At 39.2% G+C, this 12,167-nt stretch overlaps 1 protein-coding gene and 1 long non-coding RNA gene across 2 annotated transcripts in view; one reads left to right on the plus strand and one right to left on the minus strand.

Moving 5' to 3' along the window:
• Window positions 1-10,057, plus strand: part of LOC137618807 (glycine dehydrogenase (decarboxylating), mitochondrial) — a 32,202-nt gene extending 22,145 nt beyond the window's left edge. The window contains exons 17-20 of the mRNA XM_068349013.1: window positions 1,531-1,638; window positions 2,078-2,223; window positions 2,484-2,679; window positions 8,579-10,057. Of these exons, the coding sequence (XP_068205114.1) occupies window positions 1,531-1,638; window positions 2,078-2,223; window positions 2,484-2,648 (419 nt within the window). The 3' untranslated portion in view covers window positions 2,649-2,679; window positions 8,579-10,057. The remainder of the gene's footprint in view (window positions 1-1,530; window positions 1,639-2,077; window positions 2,224-2,483; window positions 2,680-8,578) is intronic.
• An 89-nt stretch (window positions 10,058-10,146) lies between these two features.
• On the minus strand, window positions 10,147-11,508 carry LOC137618808 (uncharacterized). Its single transcript, XR_011039842.1, has 2 exons — window positions 10,656-11,508; window positions 10,147-10,349 (listed from the first exon to the last, which is right to left on the minus strand). It is a non-coding gene; the product is annotated as an uncharacterized lncRNA (long non-coding RNA).
• Window positions 11,509-12,167: the final 659 nt, after the last annotated feature.

Below are 12,167 nucleotides of genomic sequence, written 5' to 3' on the forward strand. Positions count from 1 at the left end.
CAAATGAAATAGGAAGAGGCTAATTTTTTTATAGAATAAACTCATATTATCCTAGAACAGAAATACATAATAAAATGTGAACAAAGATGTAATTTACTGTTATATCAGGGGCGAAATCTAAAGGTAATTTTTTGACGGCCTAGTTTCACAATGTAAATTTCTTATGAAAATTATTGTATCTCCTATAAAATATGATATTTATGCATTAAAATATACCAAAATATCACGAATTCTATACAGAACAAGAATATATAGAGATATGCCAACTTACCTTTCGGGTATATTAACAAAATGGCCGCAGACCGCAACAACTCTTACAGCCCAATCTACCACTTGAAATGAAAAATGGGGTTGCAAACTCCATATTATCATCAACATCTCTTTTTAACTCCATTAGAAGTGTGTTGATGACATCCATGCCGAGGGAATACTGCCTGCTGGCCATTATTGAAGATAAATTCAAAATAAATAGAAAAAAATCAAATTTGCAAAAAATAAAAAAAAATTCAGAAATTAGCATTTGAGGGAAAATGGACCTCATGGCAATATATGGCATCTAAGCCAAAACCAATGTCATGCAAGTTTTAGACACACCATCCACCCACACTTTCCAACTAGAAAGAACCAAACAAGTATCAACACTGTTCGACAATTTATAATTATGTAATAACTTTGCTGTTTGATCACTTACCCCTATAAAGGTATGTCAGGGTCGAGGTCGACCCCTGGGGGGGGTAAAAAAAACAGGGAAGGAAGGAAGTTAGACGAAAATCATTCCTAAAGCAGACAATGGCATGTAGACTAGTCACCCCTTACAGGTCGATCACTTCCATATTCGAGACAGCTGATGATTTATGGGGAAAAAACAGGTTTTGAAAATGCTGTAGGGGTCGCGTACGACCCATCATACCTTTCCAGGGTTAAATGAGTGATATGTTTAAGCCTTTGGTTGGTTAGAGCGGATTTTCTCAGAAAGACACCTTGTTTCTTTTCTAGTACTTCTCTTTAAAGAAAAGATAAATTAAGATGAGCTAAAGTTGTAAACTGAATATATTAGCCATTGCAATACCTCTCAACTACCTTTTAACCCTTTTACCCCCAAAGGACGTACTGGTACGTTTCACAAAACTCATCCCTTTACCCCCATGGACGTACCGGTGCGTCCTTGCAAAAAACTGCTATTTATAATTTTTTTTGCATGTTTTTGATAATTTTTTGAGAAATTTCAGGCATTTTCCAAGAGAATGAGACCAACCTGACCTCTCTATGATGAAAATTAAGGCTGTTAGAGCAATTTAAAAAATATATATACCACAAAATGTGCTTGAAAAAATGCCTGGGGGTTAAGGGTTGGAAAGTTCCAAATAGCTTTGGGGTAAAAGGGTTAATGATCAATGATGTAAATGTTATGTAAAGTACTTGCATTGAATTATAATTATTACTCCGCTTTTCATTAGTTAGAGTAACTATTTGATTGAAAATATCTATTATTACTATACTGTTCATTAGTGGACCTTAACATTCTTCCAGGCTTCCACGCGCCAACGATGTCGTGGCCCGTAGCCGGAAGCCTCATGGTGGAACCCACCGAATCCGAAGACAGAGCAGAACTAGACAGGTTTTGTGACGCAATGATTTGTGAGTTTTCAAGTTATTTTCATTGTCTCTGATTCATAAAAATAATAGAAGTTCGTCAATGAATTAGTACGTAATTGTTGGCTGCTATTTTGTAAGCTGAAATTGTGTGCTGTAGTATTTTTTCACAAATATATCTCTGTGTGATTGGCAGATTAAAAGTATTCAGAAGCAGGGTTTTTGAGTGAATTCAAATAATACATACATACATATACCAAGGCACTTCCCCCAATTTTGGGGGGTAGCCGACATCAACAAATGAAACAAAACAAAAAAGGGGACCTCTACTCTCTATGTTCCTCCAGCCAATGATGAATTCAAATAATAGTTGGAGTAAATTTATTACAATTTGTAATATGTACGTATATTTAAAAATCATATTTTTTAAATTCCCTTATACTTTGTTGAAGTTTGAAGACTAAAAGCCGCTATTTTCTTTCAGTGATCCGCGAGGAAATCCGTGACCTAGAAGAAGGCAGAAGCGACCCAGCGTGCAACCCCCTGAACATGGCGCCCCATCCGCTAGTCACGGTCGCGTCGTCGTCCTGGGATCGCCCGTACTCCCGCGAACAGGCTGCATTCCCGGCGGTAATATGAATTGTGTTGTGGCATTGCTAGTTGAAAATTTACCGCTTGGAGTGTCATTAAAAATCAGTATTAAGTTGGTCACGTTATTAGCTACATACCAAATAATAAACTTGATTTACGGACAATTTAATCATAGTACGTATGTCTCAGAATGAGGTGTCAGCAAACATCAATATCAAGTTGGTCACATTATTAGCGACATACAAAATATCAAAGATAATTTACGGACGATTTGATCAGAGTACGTATGTGTCTTTCAGCCGTTCATTCGTCCAGAGTCCAAGTGGTGGCCAACGGTGGGGCGCATCGATGACATCTACGGAGATCGGAACCTGGTTTGTACCTGTCCTCCTATGGAGGCCTATAGCTCTCCCGTCGACGAGGAATCCGACGGGCCTGAGGAAGCCAAGGCTGCATCAGCTTAGTGGCTTCTGTACTTCATCCCTATTAAAAGTTGTAAGTACATAATGTTGGTGTATGCAGTGCCTGGCCCAAGTGCGTACTAGTCTACTATGATAAACTTATTATTACTATTTAAGCTACAATCCTAGTTAGAGAAGCGCAGTGCTATAAGCTGGGAAAACGGCACAGTGCAAAAAGGGTTAAAGAGTTTGTAAAGTATATGTAATGCTAAATAAAGTCCCACCTAATCCCATCTGCTTAAGTTGAAAACAAGGGCCTCATGATTAACAAGGTCAAAGGCCACACTAAGGTAAAGACTAATGGTACGAACATACTGACCACACTTAAAGGATTTCTGTACAGCATTGGAGATTGTAAGAAGGGCATCACATTCTCCAAGGCGAATGCGTAAGCCAAACTGCAAAGTAGGGGACAGAAGATTACCTTCAGGGTACAGTACATATCTGGGTGTTTTGTTTAAAGATGTAGAAAAAAATTCAGATAATATGGAAGTTTTGGAAATTTGACTGTACAGTAATTAGCAGAGCTAGAGCTACCACAAACACATTTAGATAGTGAAGTAACATTACCAATTCTCCAACAAGTGCAGAAATAACATCTTGCTAACTTGAGCAAAATAACAGATAAACTTTGGAGCTAAGAAATCTGCAGTCTTTATAAACAGCAAAGGAAACATACCATTGGTCTACACATTCATAAGTATGAAGGTCCATCAAGAGAGCTTTAATTTTACGATATTGAAAAGCTTAACTAGTTAGTTTAGCCACAGGAAAACAGGAATGAGGAAATTCAAGTCTTGTCATTACTCAGCTTACTGTCAAATGCATCAGCCTAAAAGGTTGCCTTTTCCTCTGGACAGTGAGTGACTGAGCCATCTGGTTTAAGTAAAGGATGAACTGTTCCATCTACACCAAAAATGGAAGATTTAAGGGTAGCCTTCCACATATGTTCCTGGGTTGTACCAGTAAGGGTTTCTTTTATGGTTAAATGATATTCCTTTTTATTTAAAGCATAAACTATATGAGCAACAGTTCCTAGATTCTTGTAGTTATTCCAGGTTAAGTCTGATCAATTACTTTTCCAAAGATGATAAGGCTCGTGTTCCAAATGAGCAAGTCTGGAATCATCGAACCAGAGTTTGTCTTCCACTCGGTACTTGAGCACACAAGAAGGGACACGCCTATCAATCATGTTGAACCGATTTTCATCCCTTTTCACAATTGTGACTAATTTAAATGCAATAGTTCCTTCAAGATGCCTTTCCAGTCTGCTTGAGATTTTGTATGTATCTTACAAGAGTATGACACATCAGGGACAGGCTGCTCAATCTTACTAATGAAACCAAGGCATTAGATGTCCTAACTTGAAGACCAATGCTGCTTTTATAAGACCAGAGAAATCATTGTACAGTTTATTGTTGTAGGTCTAAGAAATTACCAGAGTTGCAAGTAGCCTCACTTATTCCTTCTAACACTCGTTCTTTTTCTTTTTGTATTTTGTCCCGTGACATCAGCCAAGGGTGATGTCAAGGCCTCCTTCACTGCCTATTCTCCTAAACAGCTGCTGTTCACCATCCTTTGGTCCTCCTGCCCAGAGCACCCCAACCCTATCACCTTCTTTTGCACTACAGACCACCGTACACCACATTTGCTTGGCTGGAAACCATTTCTTTCCTTAATTCATTATGAGAATGTATTATCACTGTGTGTGTATGTGTAGCGGCATTGTTTGGTACATGGGTATGGGAGCCCCCCCCCCTCATATGCTTAAGATGAGGGCAACCCTTTATTCAGAAAATATGCCTTGAATTCAACAGTGGTGTGGAACAAAACGTAAAATAACTTCCAATGCGATTTCAGAAATGCAGCGGGGGAGTTCTACCGACCTTTAATTGCCCGGTTTCAGGAGATAATACGAATCTCGTCCTCCTGCACACCACATCTATGAACATGCAGATCATAGTTCTCTGTGGTCTGACCATTGGACTGATTCACTACTGAGTGTCCAGAACTTAGATTCCTTCCTCGGAAGGAACTCGTACTAGGAGCTCTCAAGCTCAACTGAGTAGGCGCTTACCACTCTTGTAGAATCTCTTTGTGGCAGGTTTTAAGAGTGTAAAGAGAGAGAGAGAGGGAGAAAGAGACAGAGAGTAAGGAATGGCGTTAAAGAAGGCAAGCCATTGACCAGTGATTTGATGCCAGTCGAGTAATCCATTTAAAACCCCAGTAGGTTATCACAACCCTTAGGCATTGTTGTAAGTTTAGGCTTTCTACCTTATCTCCACTTTCTATCCCTTTATACCATCTTGGCGTCCAGCCTCTTTTAGCCTTAACTTTGTCGTGCAACCGTCAAGTAATCTATTACTGTGTCAAATCTAGTGTTCTTCGTGCTGTCTTTTAATTTGTCACTTTTCTTTTAACCCACGATTATTGGCTTAATCCCGGAATTCAAAACATGAAGTTGTCTACATATTTTACCGTGGTAGTTTTCGATCCACAGCGAATATCAAGAATTGGAAAAATCTTTAAGAAGGATATTTTATCAGAATATTAAACAGTTTCATTCTATCCAGTCATTAGATATAGTAGCAATTGCTATTTATTGAGTCGTTAAAACCTTAAATATTATCAACTGAGGTGTTTAATAAATACAAACCTTTGAGCTAAGAAATTCAGTTCTCTGTTGTCTTATAAAATCAAAATATTAAAGCACAAGCTTTTTATGCTACCTACAGAAGCTGTTGATAAACTTGAATGATAGGTTTGTACCTCATAAGTAAATGAATATTTTCTTGAGAAGAAACCACGGCATTGTCTATTTATTGTACCTACATATACCAAGGCACTTCCCCCAATTCTGGTGGGTAGCCAACATCAAACAAATGAAACAAAAAATGAGACCTCTCCTCTCTACGTTCCCCCCAGCCTGACAAGGGACTCAACTGAGTTTGGGGGGTACTGCTAGATGCCACAGCCAACCCTCCCCCGTTATCCACCACAGATGAAGCTTCATAATGCTGAATCCCCTACTGCTGCTGCCTCCGCTGTCATCTAAGCCACCGGAGGAAGCAGCAGGGCCTACCGGAACTGCTTCACAATCGCTCGCCATTCATTCCCATTTCTTGCGCGCTCTCTTGCCTCTCTTACATCTATCCTCCTATCACCCAGAGCTTTCTTCACTCCATACATCCACCCAAACATAGGCCTTCCTCTTGTACTTTTCCCATCAACTCTTGCATTCATCATCTTCTTTAGCAGACAGCCATTTTCCATTCTCTCAACATGGCCAAACCACCTCAACACATTCATATCCACTCTAGCTGCTAACTCTTTTCTTACACCTGTTCTCACCCTCACCACTTCGTTCCTAACCCTATCTTCTCGAGATACACCAGCTATACTCCATAGACACTTAATCTCAAGCACATTCAATTTTTGTATCATTCACTTTTATTCCCCACAACTCCGATCTATACATCACAGTTGGTACAATCACTTTTGCATATAGAACTCTCTTTACATTTATGCCCAACCCTCTTACTACTCCCTTAACTGCCCCCAACACTTTGCAACCTTCATTCACTCTCTGACGTACATCTGCTTCCACTCCACCATTTGCTGCAACAACAGACCCCAAGTATTTAAACTGATCCACCTCCTCAAGTAACTCTCCATTCAACATGACATTCAACCTTGCACCACCTTCCCTTCTCGTACATCTCATAACCTTACTCTTACCCACATTAACTCTCAACTTCCTTCTCTCACACACACTTCCAAATTCTGTCGCTAATCGGCCAAGCTTTTCTTGCGCGTCTGCAACCAGTACAGTATCATCTGCAAACAACAACTGATTTACCTCTCATTCATGGTCATTCTCGTCTACCAGTTTCAATACTCGTCTAAGCACTTGAGCATTCACCTCTCTCGCCACTCCATCAACATACAAGTTAAACAACCACGGCGACATCACACATCCCTGTCTCAGTCCTGCTCTCACCGGAAACCAATCGCTCACTTCATTTCCTATCCTGACACATGCTTTACTACTCACTGCTTGCAACAACCTTCCACCAACTCCATATAACCTCATCGCATTCCACATTGCTTCCCTATCAACTCTATCATATGCTTTCTCCAGATCCATAAATGCAACATACACCTCCTTACCTTGCATTCTCTGTTTTATCCTTGATCCTATTAATCATTACTCTACCATACACTTTTCCAACTACGCTTAACAAACTAATACCTCTTGAATTACAACACTCATGCACATCTCCCTTACCCTTATATAGTGGTACAATACATGCACAAACCCAATCTACTGGTACCATTGACAACACAAAACACACATTAAACAATCTCACCAACCATTCAAGTACAGTCACACCCCCTTCCTTCAACATCTCAGCTTTCACACCATCCATACCAGATGCTTTTCCTACTCTCGTTTCATCTAGTGCTCTCCTCACTTCATCTATTGTAATCTCTCTCATTCTCATCTCCCATCACCGGCACCTCAACACCTGCAACAGCAATTATATCTGCCTCCCTATTATCCTCAACATTCAGCAAACTTTCAAAATTATTGTACGTTAATTTAATGGGGGAAATATAAATGAATTGCTGAAAAATGAGCATAATTTGATTGATGTATTTTGAGAGCAAAATTAATGTTATGACAGCACCTGTAAATGAACCCCATCTCAACCTTTTTATCTCCTGGAAAAAGCCTCGATAATAGTTATCGAGATCCTCACCTCCATTTGCATTTTGGGTAGCTAGTGCCTATGATGATAGCTAAAGGTTTTATTGTCCCTTTTATACTAATGCATAGTTTGGTTAGTTTTCTCTTCAGATGGGCCGAGACGAAACAGTAAATTATAAAGTAGTAACCTCTGTACCATGGTCTTCTTCCACTGTCTTGTGTTATAGTTCTCTTGCTTCAGGGTACACTCCGGCACACCATTCTATCTAATTTCTCTTCCTCGGGTTTTGTTAGAGTTTTAATATTTTAGATAGGAAATATTTATATTAATATTGGTACTGTTCTTGAAATATTTTATTTTTTCTTGTTTCCTTTCCTCGCGGGGGCTATTTTCCCTGTTGGGGCTTATAGCTTCCTGCTTTTTCAACTAGTGTTGCAGCTTGGCAAGTAATAATAATGATATTAGTACGTTGGTACTTCAAGCTACAACAAATTACAAAATCTTATTATTGACCCAAATTAGCATAAATAAAGGCAAAGATGGGTAAATACTCAACTTTGACAAAGGAGAGGAAGCTATACTAAACGATAATTCTTCAAAAAAACTGCGAAAAAAACGCCCACAAAATCAACCGCACTGTAGCCACAGCTGCGTTCGAAGGAATCAGAGGCAGGAACGTATAGGGGCACTCGAAGGTGATAGGATGAGTAACGGCTCCTTACTTATCCTTCCCCTTAGTGGATTAGACTGGGTAAGGTCTGTTTGGGGTGCAGATATCTCTGGTTATCTTAGGATACGTCCCTGATTATAATGATATCTTGGGATAGTCGTTTCCGGGGGTTGGAAACCCGTGATACCTGACAGTAATTCTCTTGTAATATTAATCGCAGAAATATTATACTGTAGAAGTTGCCAGAAGGAACTTTCCATCAAACCGACATGGCTTGAGCCTAAAAATAGATTTTTCCTATGTCAAAATCCCTTTATTGAGAAAGTTAACTTTTTTATATTTTAATAGTAAAATACTCTTTGAAGGATGTGTTATTGGTTTCATCATTAACTAGAACAAATCAAGGCAGGTGACTTCAAAAACTGTCGTCATCAGTTGAAATAACCACAAGAAATGTTTGAAAAGTATAGCGATTAATTCTCTATATTTATGTTACGAACAATCCATATTTATTCCATTATCAGAAATATTAAAAAGATTTTATTTTCCAGACGAGATTATCACCCGGAACTACGCTTTCGACCGTTGGTCTCAACATATCGCCTGAAATGGTTGTTGTAAGTTTAGGCTAACTTTTATAATGCACATCTTAATATTTATGTTGTATATAACTTTTAAGGTTTGGGGGTTTATTATCACTGTTGAAGTGCCGTTAACTTTTAAAATATAATTGTTATTTTTTCATAGTTTTCAATCTATTGCACTTCACAAGCAAAGCATAAATGTTCATCATATTTTGTAATATTGCCAGTAATGATTAGTAACTTTGGCTGTATAGATCAACGTTTAATACCTGTTCACATTTCGACTGTACGTGTGGCTTTTCAGATTGTCGTTTCGTACTCTCCGAGATACGTACGGTAGATAGTCTTGTTGTTAGATTGCCACGCTCTCTTGTGATATGCTGTACCTCTGTAAAAGTACTGTATCGTTTTCATGACTTCGTGGTAGCATCAAAAGTTGCTAGGCTCGGCATTTTGATACAGAATACTTTTGGAATATATAACTATGTCCTCACTATTTATATTTCAAGACACAAAAAGCTACTCAACTGATTACTTACATCATTGCAGTAATTTCTTCTCAAGTGTTTTTCTTTTGTCTTGCCTATTTAAATAAGTTCCCGTCTCAGCCCGATGAGCAGATTTTTCACCACCGAGAGAAGTTTTCAAGTCCCAAGCAGCTAACATTGGAGATGGTGGATGCTGTATTTAGCAAATTGGATGTGATTTCTAGTCACTGAAGAATTCATACTGGTGTTATGTTTGCTGTTTAGCGAGGGAAGTGTTTTTTGGTGATGAATCCAAATTTAGTGTAGGGCATAAAATTTTTTAATTCCTATACATGTACAAGCCCTTTGTCTTTCATAAAACCATACGAACATTTGTGGCTTTACGTTCGTATGAAACTTTCAGGACGTACATTCGAGCCCTTGTATCCTACATAACGATTACAGTAAAGATGGTATTCAGGACGTACATTTGTGGCTTTGTATCTTAGAACAATCGCATTAAACATAAAGTCTTACCATCTTTTGATTTTCATTAATTGAAACTTAATACATATGCTGAATTGTACGCACAGGGCTCCTAACAAGTTTATGTTAACTACTCTATTGTAGTAGTTAAACTGGCAATCTTTTTTTTTTTTTTTTTAGGTTTTATATTTAGGTATTTTATTGATACAGTATTACATAAAAATGTTGAAGGTACACAATACGGCACTGGTGTTATATACTTATTTAATCGGTTTCTGTATATTTGTTAGAAGTGACTAGTACTTAAACTTTATTACAAGTACGTAACGTCATATAAATTAAATGCTACGACACGAGAAATCGAGATGCATGACAGTTGTTATTGCGGAAGGGCAGATATATATTTTGAAAGTTATAAAAGTTGATTCTTAATAGGTGATTACCCTAGGTTAATTTTGTTTATATAAATATTAAATAAATTTCCTTTCATAATGATGTTCTGTTATTCACACCTATGAATTTGGAAGTATCCCCATAATGACGTAAGATGATGCATTTTAACGTGAGGTTTTAGTAAGAGCCTTTTGGTAAGACAAAATGTATTTGTGACATTGACAGTGTTTGTATTACAATAACCTATTTACGATAACTATAGAATCGTATTAAAAAATTTAGAGAAGTTGAAACATCAATCTTTCTTCTTACGCTCCACGCTTTTCTTCTCCTCCTCCGCTTCCCCGGACTCTCCGAACTCGTTGACGCGACTTTTGTCGACTGGATACAACCTGGAACGTAAGAATGGTTTGAAATCTCGGAAAGGTCGATACGTATGTCGGGCTCAATGGCCGACAATCGTGTTACTCTCCAGAAAGAATAGCTTTAAAATTAGGTGATAATTATCACTGCTTAATGTAAAAGATTTGGGCAGTTAAGAAGCAGAAAGTAGTACATAAAAAGGGAGTCTGGGAAGAAAAGTTAAAGCAACGTAGCTACACGAGGCACACTGTAGGTGGCACCGAGGTAGTGATGGAAAAAAGAAAATAGATGACTTTAAAAGAGGTCTTGAGATGACAAATTGTTACCGATCTTACCATCTCTGAACGAGGTAGATGACAAAGACGACGTCATCTCTGAAGCAGGCTACTCTGTGAGCAGTCGGCATGGTGATGATGAAGGCGAAGAGGTCGTCGATGAATGTGTTGAAGGCCTGAAATGGATCGGATAATTAATTCTAGTTCATTTTTGTGCCTCGGTAAGTTTTTCCAAAGCATATGTTGCAGTAAACAATTGGAAAGGGAGTAAACTAGGTACGTTTATTATTATTACTAGCCAAGCTACAAGCCTAGTTGGAAGAGCAAGATGCTATAAGCCCAAGGGCTCCAATAGGGAAAAATATCCCGGCGAGGAAAGGAAATAAATAAATGATCCATCCATCCATATACCAAGGCACTTCCCCCAATTTTGGGGGGTAGCCGACACCAACAATGAAACAAAACAAAAAGGGGACCTCTACTCTCTATGTTCCTTCAGCCTAATCAGGGACTCAACCGAGTTCAGCTGGTACTGCTAGGGTGCCACAGCCCAACCTCCCACATTTTCACCACAGATGAAGCTTCATAATGCTGACTCCCCTACTGCTGCTACCTCCGCGGTCATCTAAGGCACCGGAGGAAGCAGCAGGGCCTACTGGAACTGCGTCACAATCGCTCGCCATTCATTCCTATTTCTAGCACGCTCTCTTGCCTCTCTCACATCTATCCTCCTATCACCCAGAGATTTCTTCACACCATCCATCCACCCAAACCTTGGCCTTCCTCTTGTACTTCTCCCATCAACTCTTGCATTCATCACCTTCTTTAGCAGACAACCATTTTCCATTCTCTCAACATGGCCAAACCACCTCAACACATTCATATCCACTCTAGCCGCTAACTCATTTCTTAAACCCGTTCTCTCCCTCACCACTTCGTTCTTAACCCTATCTACTCGAGATACACCAGCTATACTCCTTAGACACTTCATCTCAAACACAATTTCTGTCTCTCCATCACTTTCATTCCCCACAACTCCGATCCATACATCACAGTTGGTACAATCACTTTCTCATATAGAACTCTCTTTACATTCATGCCCAACCCTCTATTTTTTACTACTCCCTTAACTGCCCCCAACACTTTGCAACCTTCATTCACTCTCTGACGTACATCTGCTTCCACTCCACCATTTGCTGCAACTATAGACCCCAAGTACTTAAACTGATCCACCTCCTCAAGTAACTCTCCACTCAACATGACATTCAACCTTGCACCACCTTCCCTTCTCGTACATCTCATAACCTTACTCTTACCCACATTAACTCTCAACTTCCTTCTCTCACACACCCTTCCAAATTCTGTCACTAGTCGGTCAAGCTTCTCTTCTGTGTCTGCTACCAGTACAGTATCATTCGCAAACAACAACTGATTTACCTCCCATTCATGGTCATTCTCGTCTACCAGTTTTAATCCTCGTCCAAGCACTCGAGCATTCACCTCTCTCACCACTCCATCAACATACAAGTTAAACAACCACGGCGACATCACACATCCCTGTCTCAGCCCCAC

The sequence above is a fragment of the Palaemon carinicauda genome, chromosome 25 (genome assembly GCF_036898095.1).
Source record: "Palaemon carinicauda isolate YSFRI2023 chromosome 25, ASM3689809v2, whole genome shotgun sequence".
In the NCBI taxonomy this organism is placed as follows: Eukaryota; Metazoa; Arthropoda; class Malacostraca; order Decapoda; family Palaemonidae; genus Palaemon; species Palaemon carinicauda.